Genomic DNA, 22,075 nt, shown 5'->3' with positions numbered 1-22,075 from the left:
TGGTGAAAGAACTAAAGCTGCTGTTTGTCTTTTCACTATTTTTTTCCAGTTGGCAGCTGCATTGGAAATGCAGTAGTCTGTAGAGATATTCCATTGTATTCTTGTATTTTCAAAGAGAATAAGTCATAGCACGAATGTTCTTCTAATCTAATTTGTTATAGAAGGGTGTGACAGCAGATGCAAGACATATAATGAGAGTGTGGTTCCAAAGTGTAAATATTCTGTAATGCTAATCAGATTTTATTTATTTATTAAATCTGTATGAAGCCTAGATGTTATCAATTCATGACAGGTTATTTAAAATTAACAGTTAAAACATCTGTGATAATAAAATAGTAAAATATTCACAGCAAACAAACTTCTACAATGATATTAGAATAAAGTAAATAAGTGATCACTAACCAATACCATAATTCTAGAACCATAGACAGATAACCTGATAATCGCCACCATAATTCACAATTCATGGTTGTTGTATTTTTCTTGTATTTTCCCATATACGTATAATTTCTCGTTTCCATTTTTCTGTGGGCTTCCTCTGGATTCATACCAGTAAAAAAAAGTAATAAAATTTCAAAAGAAAATAATTTTTCACTTCCAAACTGAAAGAAGGTTGAATGTGGGTATGAATAGCTAAGCTGGTCAATGTAATAACCTCCTTAATCTCTGTATCTACCAGAATTGTTTTGGAGATGACTTTGGTCTTCATTCACTTTTTTTCAGTGTCATTAAAAGGGCAACCCATAAGCCCTATCTTACCTTGTGCTAATGGAATAATTACAGTTTTGTACTAACACAGTTGGGACTATAATTCAGATTTCCTAGTTGTGAATGCTGGCTATGCTGAATATAGGCATAGTACCGGTCCAAACACGTACATGTATAGGGGATGGCAATATTATGAATGATCCTGCCTCTGCAAAAGCTTTTTTCTGGGACCTATCTCTGTAGCAATACATATGTCTGCTATATTCCATTCCCGCTTCTAGCCAATTTATAACTTTAGTAATATAAAGAATGGTCAACAAGTCTCAAATCTGACACAACTGAGTCATGCATAGAATAATCCAAACTCCTATTACTAGAATTCTGCGTCAATTGTGGGCACTACATTTTAAGAAAATTTCAGAGAAATTAAAATATTGCAGGCTCAGAAAAGAACAGTACAAACAATCATATCATAAAGTAAGCACACTGAAATATGTACATTTTGTCATTCAGTGGAAGTAAATTGCCAACAGCATTTTTAATAATACTGTGTTTCCCTGAAATTACAACATGTCGTGATAATAAGGCCATGCCACATTTTTCTGGTGGGCAAAAATATAAGCCCTCCCCTGCAAATAAGCCCCCTGGACAACCCCCCACATCCAGCCAGGCAGATTGCCACTCACCAACCTAGCGGTATCCCAAAGGTGCCAAGCCGCGGGAACCGGGAGGGAGGCAAAGGTGATTGCATTGCTTAGCGCCTTTAGGATACTGCTAGGTTGGTGAGCGGTTCTGTGCCCAGCTGAAAAGGGGGGTTGCCAGGCGGCTGCTCTCTTGCAAGCGGGCTCCCAAAGAGCTGGGCACAGCCTCATGGGCGAATGGCTGTGTTGCACTGGTGCAGCAGCTCAGCTCAGCAGCCATAAAGCGACCATACTCATGAGCAGCTACCCCCTTTCCAGCCGGGCACAGTGCCATTCACTGACCTAGGGGTATTGCTAAGCCACATGAGTGCCTGTTCACTGCCGCCCGGCTCCTGTGGGTTGGCGCCTTCGAAATGGCAGTGAATGGCACTCTGCATGGCTGGAGGAGGTGTTGCGCAAGTGGATGTTCCGCTCTTTCTCACGTGCCTGCCAGCCTCATGATGCCCTGGCCCAGCTCTCTCTGCAGATCCAGGGCACCTCCACCGCCACTGTTGCCGACGCATGGCTTTTTCTGCAGCTTCCAAACCGAGTCTTCCAGCAGTGGCCGCTCTGGGCATACGCTCTATGGTTGTACGCTCTACCAGCAGCTGGCCCACAACCATAAAGCATACGCCCAGAGCAGCCACTGCCGGAAGACTTGGTTTGCAAGCCGCAGAAAAAGCCATGTGGCGGCAGCGGCAGCGGCGGCGGCAGAGGTGCCCTGGCTCTGCGGAGAGAGCTGGGCGCATGAGCGAGAGTGGAACAGCCACTCGCACAACCCCCCTCCAGCTGTGCAGAGCGCCATTCACTGCTATTTTGAAGGTGCCAAGCCACAAGAGCTGTGCGGCGGCGCACAGCCGCTCACACGGCTTGGCGATACCCCTAGGTCAGTGAATGTCGCTGTGTCCGGCTGGAAAGGGGATTTGCCGGGTGGCTGCTCATGAGTGTGGTCGCTTTATGGCTGATGTGTTGCGCTGCTGCAACAGCACAACACAGCCATTTGCCCATGAGGCTGTGCCCGGCTCTTTGGGAGCTCGCTCGCAAGAAAGCAGCCGCCCGGCAACCCCAAAACAATAAACCTCACCCTCATAATAAGGCCCAAGCCATATTTTGTGTGTAAAAAGAAAATAAGACCCTGTCTTATTTTCGGGGAAACACAGTATCTCCTTTGTATATGGGAGGATTACTATACAAGGGAAACAAAACTGTAACATTCTAAGATTTTTCTACCATTTGGTGGTTTTCCAGAGTTTTGCAGCCTTGTCCTTGTATGTTTATTCTAAAATGATGCTGCTTTTAACATTGTTAACCTATTGCAGTATGAAGAACATACTGTTTCTGCAAGGATAAAGAAAGTTTGACTGATCCTATTACCCTCAGCTGATTCCACTGTTTTGTTTCTTCATCCATCCCTCTCTGGTACTTGAAAAATAGATGTTAGAATGATCAAGTTGGTCAATTCAATGGCAGCAAGGGACAATGTACTACACAAGATATATATAAAATAACTAAGTTGATATATAAAATAAATAATAGGCAAAGTGTCTTTGGAGTTGTTCTTTCACATAGCTGCTAAGTGAAACGAAGTGTGTAGGAGAGCCCTCCTGTAATGATACAACAAAACATTGCTATGTTGTTAGACATGCATTTATAATATTTAAGATTTTAGATTTCATATTTTGTATTTTTATCTCTTGTGTTTTTTATTGAAATGTGATATAAATGTGCAATACGATACATAATAATTATTGTTATATTGTACATGTCGTATTAAGATAAAAAATATTGTCAATGTTTAATCAATAATTATATGGTTGTTTACTATATGTATGGACTTGTGCCCCAAAAGTGGCTACAGATATTTAAACAAATACAACAAAACCTATTTCAGTACTATTTTTTTTCTTAAGAATAAATTTAATAAATTACCGATGTAGTGAAAATTACTCACCCTTATTGGTGACAAAGTTAATAAATTCAAATCTATGGTTCCAGAATTTCAGAAAAACATTTCTGTATCACACCAATATTGGAAATAATAATACCAATTCCTCTAAGGAAAAAACGAACACAAGCTATAAGCTATTAACAATACAATATGATTTTAAAAGTAGTCTATGAATGGTAAGCATTTCATATGCCATATGGCTAATGAAATCTGTAGAGAAAGACTGCTGAAGACATGATTTTTCATGGTAATTCTAAATAATATGCCATGATTTTTAAATAGTGAATATGTATTATTTTATGTATATTTATATTTTTATATGAAAACTATTTCCCTAAAAAGGTGTATGAAAATGGCAAAGATACTGGAGAGACACTTGTTTATATCAGTAGAAAAGAAATGGAAAGCAATTATGGAGACCAGCCTGATGTTATACTGGAGAAGGTAAGATATTTATTTCCAACTATTAGCAATTTTTAATGTCTGATTTATTTTATAGTATCCAACTGTATTCTTATTCTTACAGTTATTCTCTGTATAAGTATTTTATCTGATTCAAATTCTTACATTCTCTGCATTTGGTTATACCAGCTCACCAATATTAATTTAATAACCAATATTATTTGAGCTATACACAATACATTGCAAACATCTTGCCTCCATTGTGAGCAGCTTGTGCAGTTCTTTGTGGATAAAATCATTTGAATTTGTGTTGGGCTTAAGGCCATTTGAGGCAATGCCATTTCTGAGGTATTCAACCTACCATCTAATAACATCTGTCTGAGTCAGTTTCATTTCCTCTTGCTTAAAAAATGTATCAAATTCTTGTATTTGTTCATTTCATATTATACCTACTACATTCATTACCTGCTTGACTTACAATGCTTCCAAGGACTCTTTAAATCCCTTTAGCTTGGACTTAAAATACATCTTTTTACCCAAATCTTTTTGGTTTAGAAATTTTATGCTACTTTTAATTGTTAGGTTTAATGTTAAATCCTTCTGTTTGGAGAGTATGTAAAGCCATAACATTGGACTGAATTGTATATACATTTTAAATAGCTACCTGAATAAATATGATGTAGTTATAAATAACTATACTGGATTTGGGAAATGTCTTCTACTTCTGTAGTCTGTAGGGCTTGTTCTTTAAATGTCCTCATTTCCATTCCCATATCTATCATTATTCTTATTATCATAACATAACATAAGATAAATATTTTAATTTCTTTATTGTATAATAGAATACTATAGTTTAATTTATATATACAAACTTTAAATTCAAACCACTGCTTAGCTATTCACTGGGTGATCTTAAGACAGTAAATTTATCTCAAATGCTTGTTGGGAAGATAGATGGTTGGTTTTTCTTTTAAGTGAGTAATAACCAATTCTTGCAACTAAACCTGATTGTACTATGGGAATTTTCTTTATTCCCACTTCTTCACCTCAAAACAAACTTAGTAAACATACAGGGGCTGCAGTTGATGGAGCATTAACTCTACTTTTTCACTCATATAATTTATTTCATTTGCAAGTATTTTTATTGAATCCCATAATAAATAAAGCCTACAACTGATATGCACAATTCCGTTTTTCAGAGCATTTTACATTCATTACTGTGTGGTCAAATATCCCTCTTTGTGTCTTTTGGAACAATGGTGGAGGCAGACCTCTTTAGGACACATTGCATAAGATGTTCTTAATGGTAGCAGCAGGTTGGTTGTAGTTGTTTGTTAATTAACAATGTTTAATGGTTTTAACTGATTTTAATTTTATTTATAGAAAGCTGCCTAACCATGTTAGAGGTTAACCAAATTAATGTAAATACATCCTTGGTTAAATAGCAGATAGATTAGAGGGATCGATCTGGGATCATAGCATTAGTGTCTAGAATAGAGGTGTCAAACTCGAGGCCCATGTGCCGGATGTGTCACATCCTGGCCATGCCCACCCCTGGTTTAGCAAAGGGGAAAAAATCTCAATACGTCATGTGATGCAACGTGACACTGAGAGTTTGACACTCCTGGTCTAGAATGATATTAGAATTTTAAAAATCCCAAAAATACTTTCTGCCAAATTTTCCTTTATTGATATGCTATATGAAGTGTAAAGCAGGTGATTTCTAATTACACTAAGATATTGCCTATCATTTTAGATAAAATATATAACCATAGATAATAATATCCAAAATACTTCCAAGAAATGAAATATTATTAGATAGCAATTTATGTGTTTATTGTATTTATTATGTTTGAAGTATAGTGTTGTGTTCCTTCAAGAGAATCAAGAGTGCATTGAAAATTGTTTTCTTCCAAATCCAATGTTTTATCCACTAAGGATTTCACTAGGAATAGATTAAGGTATTATCTCCTATCCAAATCAGCAGCAGAATGAATAACAATATTATAAGATTTTTTTTTGTGCCAATCAAAACACCAACCTCCTCTTCAAAATAATCTGAAAATTACGTAAGTATAAAAGTTCTACTTACATGAAAAAACCAACTTACATTGGAGCTGTATTATCATTATGCATCAAAGAATGAAAGTAAAGTATTTTGTATTTTTTGCTCTTGTATCATTTATATCAACACCTATCTATGTATGAGCCTTTGTATTCTGACAAAATAAATAATTAATTTTTAGAATTCACAGAAAATTCTGCAGAACACTTAATACAACAGACAGAATTTGTAAAGTAATTCATGCATCTTCAATTCCCACAATTCTGTGAGTTAGATTAAGGTAAAAGATAATGCCTCACCCATAAATAGCGTAATGGCTTTCAGAATATGCTAATAGGAGTAATATCACTAATTTGTTTTGAATATCGCATTTCCTTAACTGCTATAGACATCTCCGATTATTGAAAGATTTCATTTTGCATTAGTGCAGTTAGAACTACAGGTAATATTATTGCATTGCTTTTTGTCATGTTTATGTTTCTGTAATACTGGGGTACCATCTCAGTTGTAAATACTGTCACAATAAGGTCATGGATATGAGGCCTTTGTGATATGCTCAGTTGCAGAAGGTGGCAAAGGAGAAAGGAAGATGAACTAATCTGTTAGAGCCTGGTAAGCAGAGAAGGGTGACAAATGGGAGGAGAGAGTGGAACAAAGTGACTCTGTTTAGAGCTATTATTGCAATGCCATGAAGTGGCAAATTGACCACAGTAGAGGCACTCTGGCAACATCTTTATCAACAATTCTTTAAGAAGGAAATGAAATTTTGAACAGCTATGCCAACTAAAATTAGAGCTGTAAACTGCATCATAAATAAGCCATTATGTTTTGATGTTCAATTGAATTATCTTGCTTAGTCCTATTTTCTTTGGGGTGCAGGATTTGAATAGTTTCTGTCATGTCTCAGTAATATTTCCTTAAGAGTCCTGAAATTGTTAAATGAGTCTTGCTTTATTCTTGTTCATACATTGATCATCTAACGCCTGGCAGGAGAGTGTAGGAAAGCAGTCCTTGTCAAACCTCAACAAGCTCAGTTAAAAACGCTAACAAAATGTAACTCCAAATGTGGACTGGGAAAACATAACCTTTATCCAGAGCTGTTACTGTTAGTAGATGCTAACTGTTCTGTAGAACTGTCACATCTGCTTTCAGTCTGTGTGCCAAAGAGGTCAGAGCTCAACCATAATCCTGTTGCACCCCCTGCTGGTTAAAAGCCTGTGCTCATTTTGTTACTTTACACTGAGATAAACATTGCAGGGATTTCACACTTCTTTTAACATTCTATAGGAATTTAATTACCGTTTGGACATTGCTGGTTACAGAATACAAACAATTTTATACAGATGTTTTCATTTTATGTTTTATCTTCCATGGCCAGGTACGGCACATGATTCATCAGAGGCTCCAGCTTTCAGCAGATTTCAAACCATCAGGCCTTAGTCATTTTCCTACGCATCTTTTTGATGAGACTGGGCAAGAAATTAAAAACCCTCTTTTACTGCAGAATGAGCAAAAAATTTGGGTTTCTTATGGCGAAGATTACAGGTAGGAGCATGGAGTTAAGCGTTATGACTGTCAGCAATGTTAGTGTTATCAAACTGCCATAAAAGGAAGTTGAATAGCTTCCAAGCAAAAAAAAATAAATCATTTTATTTTATTGTAAATTTCAATGAAATTTCAGAGGGCTTGTTTTAGGCAGTCTTGTTTGAGGAATATGACATCTCTGTCTCTGACTTACTATCTTAATGCCTTGTCATCGTTCTTGATGTCTGCCTGTCAGCACAGCAAGAGGGATTTTTTCATGTCTGAATAGTCACCTTAATGATAGCAGATGGAAACACCACAGGGGTCCAAGCCCATCACCCTGTCATTGTCACCGGCTGCCCTGACCTGTTTCCATTCCTCTGTTTTTTTTCCCTTTGGTCCCTTTTTAAAGGAGAAATGGATGGTAATTGAAAAGGATCTTAAGCAAGATTTATGAAACTGTAGACAACACAATTCCCTGTTATCGCTCTATGTTTTCAAAAATAAAACCTTTTAAGTCCCAGTGAGAGAAGAAAGAAAAATAAATTGGTAAAACTCGTAAAGTCTGGACAACCGAATCTAAAAATAGAAGAGAGCTAGGCTGTACAATAGATTGTTTACAATATTTCAAGAAAGGTGGCTATGTTTATTATAAAGTATTTCATAGAATCGTTACTATTCCCTCAGATGATAATGCATGAATTTCAGAATTACTCCTATCCCAGCCTGGTTTGACTGAGATAAATTATTATTATTATTTTTTTATTAACAAGTTTTATTGGTTTTTACAAATTTTTTCAAGGAAAAAGGGTTAAAAAGTGTATAGAAAATTTTGACAGCTACATTGGGCGGGGGAGAGCAGTCCCCCCAAATCTCGCAACTTTTACAGAAAAGAATAGAAAAACATCAACATTTGAATAGATATTAGCAGTTTTAGATTTAACACTAAGTCATCAATATATTTCAATCATTTTTTTTATATCACTTCCATAAAGGTACATTATAACAATAGAGATAATGAGATAAATTATTGAATAAAGTCTACAGAGTTATCAAGGAAACTTTCTTATTTATGTTAGTGTTATGAGTGTATTCATAAAATATTTTTGGCTCTAAATATGGAACACTTTTATAGTTCTTACATAATTGTCATAATGGTTATATATTTGTAAAAATATTTAATCAATTCATACACAGATTCCTATCTTTTGGACATTGCTGATTACAGAATACAACCTACAGAATACATTTCCTAATTTTATATATAGATTATCATTATATTGGGATTATATATACTGTAAATTGCCAATTAATATAAAACCATATCAGTACGCTTTCATTAAACTTTCTGTTTTGTTAGTGTTATATTTCCATAAGATACTTTTTCAGCTGTAAGCATAGAACATTTTTATAGTTCTAATATGATAGTAAAATTATGACTTTATATTTATGTAAAATTATGTAATCAATTTATATATACATTCCCATATATATTTTGCCATTTAATATAAAAATACATCTGTATTATTTCATAAAAGCTTCATTTTCTAGAAGTGCTTTTTTACACTACTTTGTAAATAGAAACTGTTAGATACTTGTTCTAACTACAGTGGTTTCCACCAAGGTCCTCTGTTTCAGCAGGAACAGAGGTTTAATCCTATTGGTCGAAGGGTCTGACAGCTCCCTATAAAAGGGCTGCTGTCAGACTCAACCTTCGCTGGATTGTTCTCACTTGTTGTACTTAATAAAGAGCTGTTGTTACCGTTAAGCCTGTGTGTGCCTATCCATTACCCAATCTAACAGAAACAATTTTATAGGCAGTTATAGAAATGTTGTGCTACCTAATATAAGTGTTTTCATTCATTTTTTAAAAAATGTGCAGTTCTCTACCTTTTTGCTCAATTTTAAGTCCCACTATGTTCAATGAGTCTAGGTGAGGACAGATGATGGAATATAAACAATTTAGTTCTCAAGTGCTGTAAAATTATGTTATGACTAAAATGAAAATGAAATACTATAATATACATAACATTTAAAATAAAATGTTAAATATATAATAATAGGTAAATAAATATTCTACAAGTCTACTTCCTATTTTGTTTTTTTTTTCAAAGTAGAAAGCCAATTCCCTAAATAACTTAAATGTAATAATTTTATAAATAAACACATCTCTCTGTAATATACCAACAAAATTTATCTTCTATAGAAACCAGGCTTGTTTTGCTTTCGGTAATGGTCTTGTTATGGAACAAGACTGTTGTTGTGATTGGATTCTTCCTGCATACCTTGAGTGTGATTGCTCATCAAATGAGGGGAGTTCTCCAAGAATGTGTCTTACATAATTATTGTGAAAAGGTCTGTGCTAAAAAAGAATCTGCCATTTATTCCGAAACTTAATTATATAGTTATTGTAATGAATCATGAAGATGAAAGAGAAATGAAGTCTGGGTCACCAGAGTTGTCAGAATAAAAAAAATGGTGGTAAATTTATGAAAATTAAAATTTTCTGATTTTCCACCTATAGATTCCAATTGTTAACACTGATCTTTTGTGGTATTCATGAAATTGAACCTATTGAAGAAATTAGCATTTGAAAAAATCAATATGAAATGCAGGGTATGTTTCTAAAGTGCTGGTTTCTTCATTTCTAAAAAAAAGGTTTCAGTCTAAAAACTGTATATATGTAGTGATATACATCATCTTTGTGTTGACATAGATATTGTTTTTTCCATGGAATTATTTATTCCTTTTAAAGAATAGTGTACCTATTTAGCAATATTCTTTCCAAGCAAATAATTTCCTGAATGACAATGCCTGCAGTTTAAATGATAGCATGTAGTGGACTTTATTCACTCAAATGAACTTGAAAGCACTTCCCTGAAGCTGGTTCGTAATTTGACCTCAAATACAATATTTAACTATGATTGCTGCTCTATTAATAATTAAGTACACAGGCATAAGAGGGGGGGAAAAGATGTAGTTTCCACAAAAGAGAAAAGTGCTGATCAATGCAGGAAGCATTCAAACTAATAAAAACATTAGCTTACATTTAAGCTAGATTCAAACAGAAACGGAAAGAAAAGAAATATAAGTTCTGAAAGAATTATCTCTGAAAGGAGATAATAAAAGCTTCTCGGATTTTTTTTTACAATCAATGATAATAAATTATGTTCATTACTGAAATGTATATGCATCTATATAAATTTGTGAATTGTACATGGAGTGCACCTTGTAATTTGATAAGAAAAACATCATAAATGCCTTTTGCCCTAATTTATTGACACAACAGCTTGCACTTCATATTTCCCTTTTCGGTCAACCTGTGACATATTTCCAATATGTCTGTCTTTTCCTTTCCTTCATTCTTACCAACAAGTGAATGGCTTGGGTCTTGCTCTGATAGTGGAATACACATAGCATGAAAATGTAAAGCTTGTGAAGAAAAATAGTCTTTTTATAGCACTTCGCAGAAAGCATTTCAAAATCATTCTTCTGAAGGGTTTGGCTTTATTGAAACAACATCCCTATTATTCCTATCAAGTCATGAATTCTTTCCCCAAATTCCTGGGTCATTGCTTGCTTCTAGACAGAGGGCTCCTAGTGCTACCAATCAAAATACATTGTGCTGCTATTCTAGTTTTTCTCTTTCTCCTTAATAGATTTTCTTTTATAGTAAGAAAGATGGAAGCATTGAGGGGAAGGGGGGGGGGACCAGAAGATTTCAAATGGTAGATTATCCTCTGGATCATTTGTAAAATCTGTGAATGAGGCAGAATAATTGTACAATTAAGAGCGTTGTTTCATTTTGGTATAGGTTGGCATATCAAATTGCCATTATTATTTCACCATGTTCCAATCTTTGAGACCAGCAGCAAGCAATGTGCTTCTGTATATTCAACAGCTCTATTACCCGTCCCTAAGAAGTACTAATGTTTTAATATTTTAATACATTATAATTAAAAAACATAATTTTAAGAACCATAATTTTGTTAAAACAACAATTAAAGAAATGTTTTAAAGTAAAGTGATCAACTGCCCTGCAAGGAGATGAAGTAAAGGCTTAAAAATGAGAGATTTTAGGCAGATAGAAATGCCAGTAATAAAAATAAAGGAAAGATGCAAGAAAAGATTCCATTGGAACTGATTGTCGGGTATTCTGAGGACAATTTGCATTTGGATGGACTTGAATGTGTGGGTAATCCAAAAAGGGGGTGGGGTAGTCTTAGGTAATGGCATCTGGCTTGTTACAAATGTAAAATGTATAACAAAGACTGTAAGTATGGCAGGATCGTGAATGAGTAATTTTGTTTATTCAGAAACTGCAATTTTATCTCTGAATTTGGTTTCTAATGAAGCAGAAAACTATAGTTTCAAATGAATAGTCATTGTTATACATTCTTCCCGCATAACAGAAATTGTAAAAATTGTATGTGTATTTTGTACTTGTATTCACACCTGAACATTCAATTATTCAAATACATCTGTTCTGTAATTCTCTCCCATTTATCAGGAAACTTCTGGCTTATTGGAAATTTACTGTAAACCTCCAAACAGGATTTAGATGACAGTAAATCTATTTTCAAAAATGGCTTTCTTTTCTTCACCAAGCTGGATCGCTTAAGATCTGCTGAGAGTTGGGAGGCTTTCCAGATATGATTTTGAGTGGTTTTGATGATTTCAGTAGAAGGAGAATTTTGCCATTCTGTTTGACCAACATAATCACCTTCAGCTAATAAGAGCATAACATTGGATTCCTTTTAGATATAATTGCGAATGTTTAGGGTTCCTAAATAGACAGAATTTTATTGGCCTGGTCAGGATTTTGCCCTCCTAGCTATTGATTAGAATTGGTGCATGCATAGCTGGAAGGTATTCAGTCCACTTTGCTATTAACATTGATATAAGCACTGGCAACATCTGTGACTAAAGACTACTTTCTGTTGTAGAATATATGGATACTTTATGTAATGGGGGGAATGTAGGGATGGATGATTTTGTGGGATAAGAAAAGGGAAAGAAAAAGAACCAGAAAACAATTGGACAAGAGAGGTAAAGCAGACTTAACAGTCAGAGAAGAAACTTAGGATGGACCTCTCCTCCCAATTGAAGGTTAAAAGTTGCGGCAGGAAGTCTGTACCTTTAGACTTGCAAGGATTCTGTTAATATAGATTTACAATACAGTAGATTTAGCTCATCTAGTTGTGTTTCCTGTCTACTTTATCCTGGAGAGCTAATAGGACGCATGTGGTCTAGAGGTTTTGTACTATGAAAAAATGTATACTTTTATGACAGTGCTGAATTGCAATACAATTTCATAAGCAGCATAAAACAACCTTCTTCCCTCTCAGTTTTCCAATATCCCCAGCTTGCTACATAAGACATGACTTAAACTTGTTTGTTATCTCAATACTAAACATATAGAAATGTCCTAGCAACATACCCCTCCAATAATCTTTTTCTCCTGCCTCCCCCGCTATACTCCTTTCTCCAACATTACAACTCAACAAATAATGGAGAATATATTCAGCAGAATATTACAAAGTTCTAATTCTATGAAACCCCCTATCTTCCCATTCCTTGAATAGTTCATATTTATAATTAGAGAAAAGAAGGATCAGAAGGCAGAATATCTGCATGGTTTCTAAATTTCCCATAAGTTTAAATATGGATTTATGAATACACTGTATAGAAAAGCTAAGTTTCAAATAAGTCATATGCAATTATTGCTTAAGTACATGAGATGTTACAAACAAAGGCAACAGCAATATCTGGAGAATGTTGCACACATATACAATTTACATTCAGAAGAATGTCTGCAGTATCATGCAACCCTTTTATACTAAATCAACAGGCTCTTTTAAAATGCCCTTAATACATAGTATGGAAAATAGAACTTTGAACTTCTTATAATATAAAATTTCTTTTGCGTTTTATTTTTAAAAAGTTGAATTTCAACAAGATATCACTATTTGAATATGAAAGTTACTCACAGGTGGACACCCCTTAAAATTGTGTATATTTTATTAAAGGGTTGCAATCAATTGTTTTTTTTTAACTCAGTTTCTTTGTAGAGTGAAATAGGTGTCAAATAAATTTAATACATTATTTTGCAATTTCTTGTCTCTAATTAAGTGCCAGAATCTAGCTGAAAATAGATAATCCCAAAAAGCTAAGCAGGGACTGAACTAAATTAATATTGAATGATAGACTTCTAGAAACAATCAGCCCTTCCAAGAGACCCAGTCAGAAAACAGGAATGCTGAAATTTTCCTTGTTGCCTAAGGCTTGAAAATCTGTTTTCTCTTCTCTGTCTCTTATACTTCAGGGAGTTAAGATGGAATCAGTTTGAGTTTCTTTTTAATGCTTTGTTTATTTCACAGATTTAATGTTTTTATAACTATCTTTTCTTGGGGAGGGGAGGTGACTTGTTGGCTCAGCTGGAAAGCTGACAGCCCATGTTTGAGATCTGAGCACTGCACAATGGGCTGAGTTCCCATTTCTTGCCCCAGCTTCTATCCATCTAGCACTTTGAAAACATGCAAATGTGAGTAGATAAATAGGTACCACTTTAGTGGGAAGGTAAAGTGTTTCATGTTTCTTTGGCTTATAGCTACCATGCTGGCCAAATGACCATTAAAATGACTTCAGGCAATGTTGGCTCCCTCGACCAAGAAACAGAGATAAGCACCATGCCCTAGGGATAGGACTGGGCAGGAAAAGTTTCACCTTTACTTGTCTCCACGGTCAGCTCTATTGCTGCCCACAATAGTTAAGACTGTACATTTGAATACAAATTTCAAACATTTTAGTGGATATTGAAAAAAGTTATACAAAATGTTTTAATAATGAATGCTAGAATTAGAATCTATTTGTCCTGAGATCCTATAAAAGCATAATAAACACATTGCATTTAGCTTTACTATAACATAATGGCAGAAAACTAAATTACATCTTATTTTGGATAAGATTTGAGATTTAAAGTATGGGCCAGAGATTGTATTCAGCAGGTTCTGACCAGTTCTGGAGAACTGGTAGCGGAAATTTTGAGTAGTTCAGAGAACTGGTAAATGCCACCTCTGACTGGTCCCGCCTCCATCTAGTCTCTGCCTCGTAAGTCCCAGCTAATTGGGAGGAAGTGGGAATTTTGCAGTTACCCTGGAGTACCCTGGGAGGGAAAGGATATTTTTACAGTATCCTTCCCCTGACATGCCCACCAAGCCACCCACCAAGCCAAGCCACACCCACAGAACCAGTAGTAAAAAATGTTGAATCCCACCACTGGTATGGTCAATTTGTTGGTAGAAAAGTAACATAGCACCAAAAGATCTTACAGAATCTTTTAATTAAGGCTTTATTTATTTGTCTTAATATTTATTTCCTTTAGTTTAATCAACAAAGTAATTTCTAATAGGTTTAATCTATACAGTTTTTCTTTGGGATAGAAACATTGAATATGAATATTTATATAAATATATCTGCAATATTTTTTTAAAAAATGTTTGTGCTTTTATATATTATTTGTTTGCCTTTTCAGGTTTTTGTTGGTCTTAATTTAAAAAAAAATTATCAAAAGTTTCTTTTTAAATTACTGTGTGTTTCATTATTTTTAAAACAATACTATCTGCAATGGATAAGCCCTTTTTCAAAAATATCCTATGGATGGCTATTCCAAATTGAAAATGATTTCTTAACATTATTTTACAATTCTTGATTACCCATACTAATATTTATATGCTTAGCATGCAGTTTAGCATATTTGAAGAAACACGTATGATGAAATTATGTTGGATCTGCTTTGATACCTCCAATTGCAAACATCTGCATAATCCACATGATATATTCCTATTTTAGCTTTATCAGTTATAGTGTAAGAAAATCATCAATGTCAACATAACCTTAGTATAACATTATTAATTGGCAACTGGATTTGTTCTTTTGTAGATGACCACCTGGTAGGTGGTTATTGTTTTAATTTCCAGTCAGCTATTTCTGCTTGGAGATGAGCAGGTATTTTAGGAATAATTCAATTTTCTTGCTGTCCATAACCTATAGGTTAATAAACATGACAAGCTTGCTGTGGTGAAATTAATTTCAAAGGTAAAAGTGTCTGAACAGTTAACAAGCTTTTATCTGAGAGGTTACTTCCCATCAAATCAAAAGTTGAATAGATTTGAATACCTTGTTCTGAATTCGTTTTTAGCTTCTGTTCGACATTCACACCCTTAGCTACCTATAACTGTTAGTTTTGCAACTGTTTGATTTCTTCTCCATAAATGGTCATTTTGTATGATGTTTCCATTTTCAGGTCTCCTTTAAATCCTGTTCTGAGTTTGACCTTTGACAAAGTGACAGCAACAAAAAAGAATGGCATCACAGTTATTTATAAAACACTTCTGGATCCCAGTGTTGATTTGCTGCCTAGATACGACAGGTACAACAATTTCTGTTTATTTGAGTATTCTGAAGTATACTACCGTAAAAAATCAGAGAAGGGGAACTGGGGATGAAAGATTTAACTGTAAGGGTAATTGTTGCTTTAACTATCACAAGAAAATGGCCACAATTTGCTATAAATCATAAAAAAATATTGTCTTCAGAGAATTTGAAAAATAACTCAAAAAACCCCCAGCTTCTATTGGAATATAGGTAGATTAAATATGAAGACATTTTCTTTTTCAGTGTTAATGGTAAAACTGAATAATAAATTCTGCTTTATAAACTCAGAACTGAAATCCTATTACCGTTCACTTGGTAGTCAGGTCCTTTGACTGCAAAATGAAGTGCAGTGATAGTTCTCAGTCACAGAAAGGAAGAAGCTGATTTCTATTTCTGTTTATTTCCTGATTACATAGAAGACAAACACACACACATATGCACACACACACACGTACATACAAATAAATGCATGCACATGCACACATTTGTAATGCCTTTGACAAAGAACACAGTATGAAATGCATTGGGAGTCACCTTGTTCTTTTTTTGTTATTAACATGTGTTTTTTTTGTTATTAACATGTGTTCTTCAACATGTTATACATTGTTAATTATACATTGTTATTAATTGTAGCCTTCTAAAGAATAGTTACAGAAAAACACACGTATAATAGCAGGAACATGGTTGGAGACAGCATACTAAAACTGGATTTATCTCTGGGTGATAAGATGTAATGCATATTAAAAGTATTTTTCTGTGCAAGCAGTAGAATGATACATATCACTTAAAGTTACTATTAGTCAATACTCATACAATATTAGAATAGACAGAAGAGTTTATAGATATAAAAGAATGTTTCCCTCCATCATTTATGAGAAATAAAATGTAGGATATATTTAGATTAATTGGAGGGAACACTTTTCTGCATAGCAATCATAAACTATTAATAAGAGATACATGTAGCACGTATGGTTTTGGGTGCCTTGCAATATAACCAAGTAATACTACTGCTACATGAGAACTTTGAATTCCAGGTGCAATTCAAAGTTCTGATTATCACCTTTAAAGCCTTACAGGGCACAGGGCCAGTAGGGACAAATGTCCTTAGTTCTCCAAATCGGTAGTAAAAAAAAAAGTTTCTGAGGATTGTGTGGCTCAGTTGTGAGCCACATGATCATCGGAAGCTTCCCCGCCCCTGCTTTTTAAAGCATTTTTTTCCTCTGTCAGTTTGCCCCAACAGGCAGGGGAAAAATGCTTTGAAAAACGAAAAAAAAGCTTCCAACTGAGCAGCACAATCTTCAGAAGCTTTCCCCTCCACTTTTTAAAGCATTTTTTCCTGTCTATTCACCCAAACCAGCAGGAAAAAAAGGCTTTAAAAAGTGAAAAAAAGTTGGCCATGCCCACCCAGCCACATGGCCCCCCCAAGCCACGCCCACAGAACTTGTGGGGGAAAATAGATTTTTCTCTGAGGGTATCCTACTGTTAGATAGGGAGAGCATGCTCCAGGTCCCCTCCCTTAAATGTTGCCACCTGATGGGACCTTGGAGATCCCTGATAAGGTCTCAGTGACTGCTCCAATCCTTTGAAATATCCTCCTACCTGAGGCCCAAGGAATCCCTATCCTTTTAGCTTTCCAGAGGCCTGTGAAGAGAACTGGCTCTTCTCCCAAGCAGTGGGCAAAGAGAGGGATTGAGCTGGGAGATGTTTGATGTCATGCCTGGGGAAAAGTGTACATTTGTTTTTAGCCATGTTTTATGGATAGTTATGAGCTACCTTAGCAGTTTGAAAGCACGTAAAAATGCAAGTAGAAAAATAGGAACCCCCTTTGGTGGGAAGGTAACAGCACTCTGTGCGCCTTTGGTGTTTAGTCTTGTGGCCACATGACCACGGAGATGTCTTCGGACAGCGCTGGCTCTTCAGCTTTGAAACAGAGATGAGTACCACCCATTAGAGTTGGGAATGACTAGCACATATGTATGAGGGGAACCTTTACCTTATGAGCTACCTAGAATCAATATATGACATAGGTGGCCACATAAGTCCTATAAATAAACATTCAAAATTTACCCTATTCCTCTGTGCCACAGCTGAATTTTTCCATTTTTATTATCCCTGTTTACACTAAAAAAAGAATATTTTTAAATATTCTAGTTCCTTATTGTTTTATATTTTTTAAATAAAGAGGAATTGAAGAAGCAAATAGTCCCTCCCTTCACTGGGAGGGAAGAGGAAAAAGCAACAGCTCCAGTGTAGACTTGGACTTCGGCTACTAGAACACACACACTAATAAAATATTTGAGATGATATATTAATGTAATTATATAAAAAATACTTCTTGCTTCTTGTTTTTAGTTGGGAGGCTTATGATGGATTTCCAGAGAATTTTCAATTCATTAAGGCTCCAGAACATCAGGCCTTGGAGACTGTGGAACCAGACAATCTTTTTTTCCAAAATAAGGTAAATAAGGATAATAATTATATGCCATCCTATACTCTTGGGAAGAACTCAAAGCATCTGAAGGCCAACACTAACCAAAAAACTGGCTGTTGGGATTTCACATTGTCATTATATATAATAATAAAAAATATTTTACCTATAAATTAAAATTTCCAGGCGTTCAAGACCTGTTTTCAATTACGCCTTTTTTGAGCTATCTTCTCTATGTTTTTTTTTTTCAAAATTTTTTATTGGTTTTTTAAAACATTTATAAGGAAAAGGGTAGGTGGAATGGTATACAAATTTTGGCAGTTGCAAGTATGGCAGTCGCCCCCTCCCTCCAAACTCATAAGATACATCTAAGTATAAAATATTAATACATGGTCCTATAAAATCAGCATATTAATTCTAAAAAAAATTTTTTCAATCAGTTTATGTATTATGATATATAGTCTAGATATAATTTCATTATTACTTTCGGTCTGTTTATAACAATGTGGTTTTCTTATTCACTTTTGTGATCTGAGCTTTCTTGGTATTGCCCCTTCTCCCCCCGCTGGCAGAGCTCCGGCCCCTCCCGTGTCCTGTGTGACCGTTGTAGAGTCTTCTGTTTTTTCTAGGTTCGCTTTATTTTTTTCCATAAAGGCCTGTGCCTCTATGGGTGTATTGATTCTGATTCGTGTCTCCTCCCAGAATATCAGCATACCTTCAGGCATCAACCATCTAAACCACACCCCTTTCTGGTATAATTTATTCACCAATTGCGAATAATTTTTCCTTTTCTCCCTAATTTTTTGGGGGATCTGCTTCAAGATGGTTATCTCCCTGTCGTGATATGTCAATGCTTGCCCCCTTTGTACACCCAGAATTTCGTCTCTTGTGCTTTTCCTAAGGAATTTAATATGGACCTCCCTGGGTACATTGTGTGTTCTGGCATATGCTGAATTCACTCTATAGACCAGATCTATCTCCCATTCCATCTGTTGCTTATCTTTGTGTATATATTCAACTAAAATATTAGTCATAATGTCCCTTATATTTTCCCCATCTTCTTCTATAACATTTTGAAATCTAAGATAAAAGGACATTCTCTCAAACTCTGTTTTCATTTGTTGGATATCAAGTTCTTTGTTTCCCTTCTGCAGGGCCTCTACCCCCCCCATCGCCTCCGCCACCCCACCCTCCACAAGGTCCAGTCTCTGTGAGTTCTCATAAATTTGGACTTGATTCTCTTTAATTTCTTCCTTCATTTCCTTTAATTGTTTCTTAATTTCTTCCTGGCCCTGTATGAGTTGCTGGAGCATTTGTTGCAGATCCATCACTGTACTCTTAGGTTGCATCAGTTCTGTAATCTTTGACTGTGTGGCAGGACTGGATGTTGCAGATGTCGGTGCAGAAGTAGCAAAGCCAGGTTTTCCAGGTGGTGGTCTTTTTGGAGACATAGTTTATGAAACAGAGAGATCAGTCAGTGTAGAGACTGGACAGCTGGAGAGGTAGAGCAGACAGGCGAGTCCAGGAGGCAGAAGATCCAAGCAGGTGGGAGTTTCTTAGTCAGTCTAGCAATAGAGAAGGATTTTCTCTCCAGAGAGTTGAGGAAAAAACAATCCACAAGAGATTCCTCTGGGTGACACGGAGACAAAGACCGGAAGCCTGAATTTTAAAGGTGGAGTCAGGTTTCACAGTTCATGAAGACAACGGAAGTGTGCCATCTTGCCCTGCCAGCTTTGGGTTCAGAGGCATAGCAAAGTTTTAAAAGTTCACAAAGTTCTCAGGTCATCAGTAAATTCTGGAGCTAAATCCAAGGAAAATCACTTTTCCAGGGGTGAGGCATCATTAGTTGGCTCTCCCCCCTCCTCCTTCCCCTGGGGGCGAAAGCAAAATTTTCTCAAGCCGCTTGTCCAGGGGGGGGGAAATCCCCCTCCCTCCAGCCGCACCTCCAACAAAAATCCGAAAGTTTAACTTTTAAGATTGCTGAAAAGTCCATCAATTCAAAAGAAGGGGAATGAAGAGAGGAAGCACCTCACCATACCGCCGCTGCTTCCTTCAATTTTGCGTTGTCCGATCGGCATGGAGCGAGACGCAGGCGCGCCCTCCGAAACTGCTCCCCGGTGCCTGGAGCAAAGTGGAGAAGCCCCCACCAGCCGCCGCCGATGCCAGGGCCCTCCACGAGCCGCTCCCTTGGCAGGACGCCTCTCCGGGGCGTCCTGTGCCCCCCCAGAGGTGGGGGAAGCCCACCGGAGAGCGGGAGCGGGCAAAGGACTTGCCCGTCGCCGTAGCTGCCAGAACCAGAAGTCCCTATCTTCTCTATGTTGAGGATGACATTTCGAATCCAGAAAAGCTTGGAATGGGCATCTTGTCAATGAAGATAGGAAACATCAACATTCAGAGTAAATAGTTAACTCACGACAACAGAAATAAGTTGGCCTCTATCGGTCCCATGCTGGCTAGAGATTGTGGAGATTGTGGTAATTGTAATCCAGCACTTCAGAAGGATAAATCCACTCAGATGTCAAAAAGCTAAACAAAAATGAATAAAATAAAGATAAAAATAGAGATGTTTTAAAATGTTGGACAGGTTCAATCTTGTTCCATTAAATATTAGGTGCTGAACCCTAACACCAGGGTAAGCAAGCCATAGGACATGTGAAACTTCTCAAATGCCCAAGGTGACAGCACTGAAATTTGGTGGCATGATAAATGAACTTCAGCAGCATTTTTTCTTGCACATTGATTCCCCAGATGGTGAACTTAATCTGTTTAGGAACAAAATGGGAAAAAGGTTTTGAAATTGGAATGGGAGACTTTTGCTGCTCAGAATCTTTCTATTCCTAATCTTATCCTTTTGATTTTATTGTAATAGTTTAGTTTGATTATACCCAGAGTAATTGAGAGTTGGGTGACATACAAGTTTAATAAATTACATTATTTTTAATATTAGTGTTTATCTCCCCCTGGCTAAAACATATGAACCCCTTCCAGTGATATTACATTGCTTGATTGACTCTTGCAGCTCTTGGTTGAATTGTTGCCTCCAGGGTCTTTAGTGTTTGTCCATTATTACATTAAACTTTGAACATAACTGTCCATGATTTTGAACTTTTGTTGAAGAATTGCATTTGTTAAAGAGGTCAGATATCTATCATTGATTTTATAACTTATTTTCCCATCATCTCCAGATATTGTATGATGCAGGGAACAAGTTTGGTACATAAGTGTCCTAGAGATTGCTAGTTTTTGTATCAGAGAGTAAATAGCAATGCTATTCTTCTGGAATGTTTTTCTACTCGAACTTAAGCTGGCACCAACTTTGACTGCCTTCTGGAATCAGTGGAAAACAACTCTTTAAAAAGGTGTTTGAGTGGATGGTTTGGAAAGATTCTGTACCTCTAGTATATTTTACAATTTTTATTTAAAAATATTTTAATTGATCTATAAATGTATTAATGATTCTTGTATTTGTCTAAAACCACTGAGTATCCTGTGGGATTACAGCAGGATATAAATATAATAAATAATACTCAAGTGCATCTTGTAATGTACCTGGCCCATCTCCCTTTTAGCCAATCTTTAACTTATTGCTGGTAAACCTATAAGACATTTTTTCACCTATTCTAATATGGAAAATCTTTCCAGCAGGAAAAGGGGACTTGAGTGGACAAAGAACTAATTAAACAGATGATTTAAGAGACACAGTGACTTCATTTGAAATAGCAGCCTCAGAATAAACTAAAATGATTGAGCCTGAGTTACTTTACTTGTTGACAAAATGGAGTATAAGATTTTCTCCAATTCACACTCCCACTATTCTCAAGGAACTAAGAATTTAGAACAGATTTGGTTCAGAGGAATGCAGGAGAAATGAGGGAAATTTATTT

At 35.9% G+C, this 22,075-nt stretch overlaps 1 protein-coding gene across 1 annotated transcript in view; it reads left to right on the top strand.

The window, feature by feature from the left end:
• The window catches only part of DCDC1 (doublecortin domain containing 1), a 276,353-nt gene that overhangs the window by 141,475 nt on the left and 112,803 nt on the right, over window positions 1–22,075 (top strand). Inside the window, exons 11-14 of the mRNA XM_081939283.1 lie at window positions 3,679–3,780; window positions 7,182–7,348; window positions 15,633–15,758; window positions 18,116–18,221. Coding sequence (XP_081795409.1) covers window positions 3,679–3,780; window positions 7,182–7,348; window positions 15,633–15,758; window positions 18,116–18,221 — 501 coding nt within the window. The remainder of the gene's footprint in view (window positions 1–3,678; window positions 3,781–7,181; window positions 7,349–15,632; window positions 15,759–18,115; window positions 18,222–22,075) is intronic.

The sequence above is a fragment of the Natrix helvetica genome (assembly GCF_964273705.1).
Source record: "Natrix helvetica genome assembly, chromosome: 1".
NCBI lineage: Eukaryota > Metazoa > Chordata > Lepidosauria > Squamata > Natricidae > Natrix > Natrix helvetica.
Note: the sequence above shows the minus strand (reverse complement) of the source record. Positions and strands in the feature narration are given on the sequence as shown.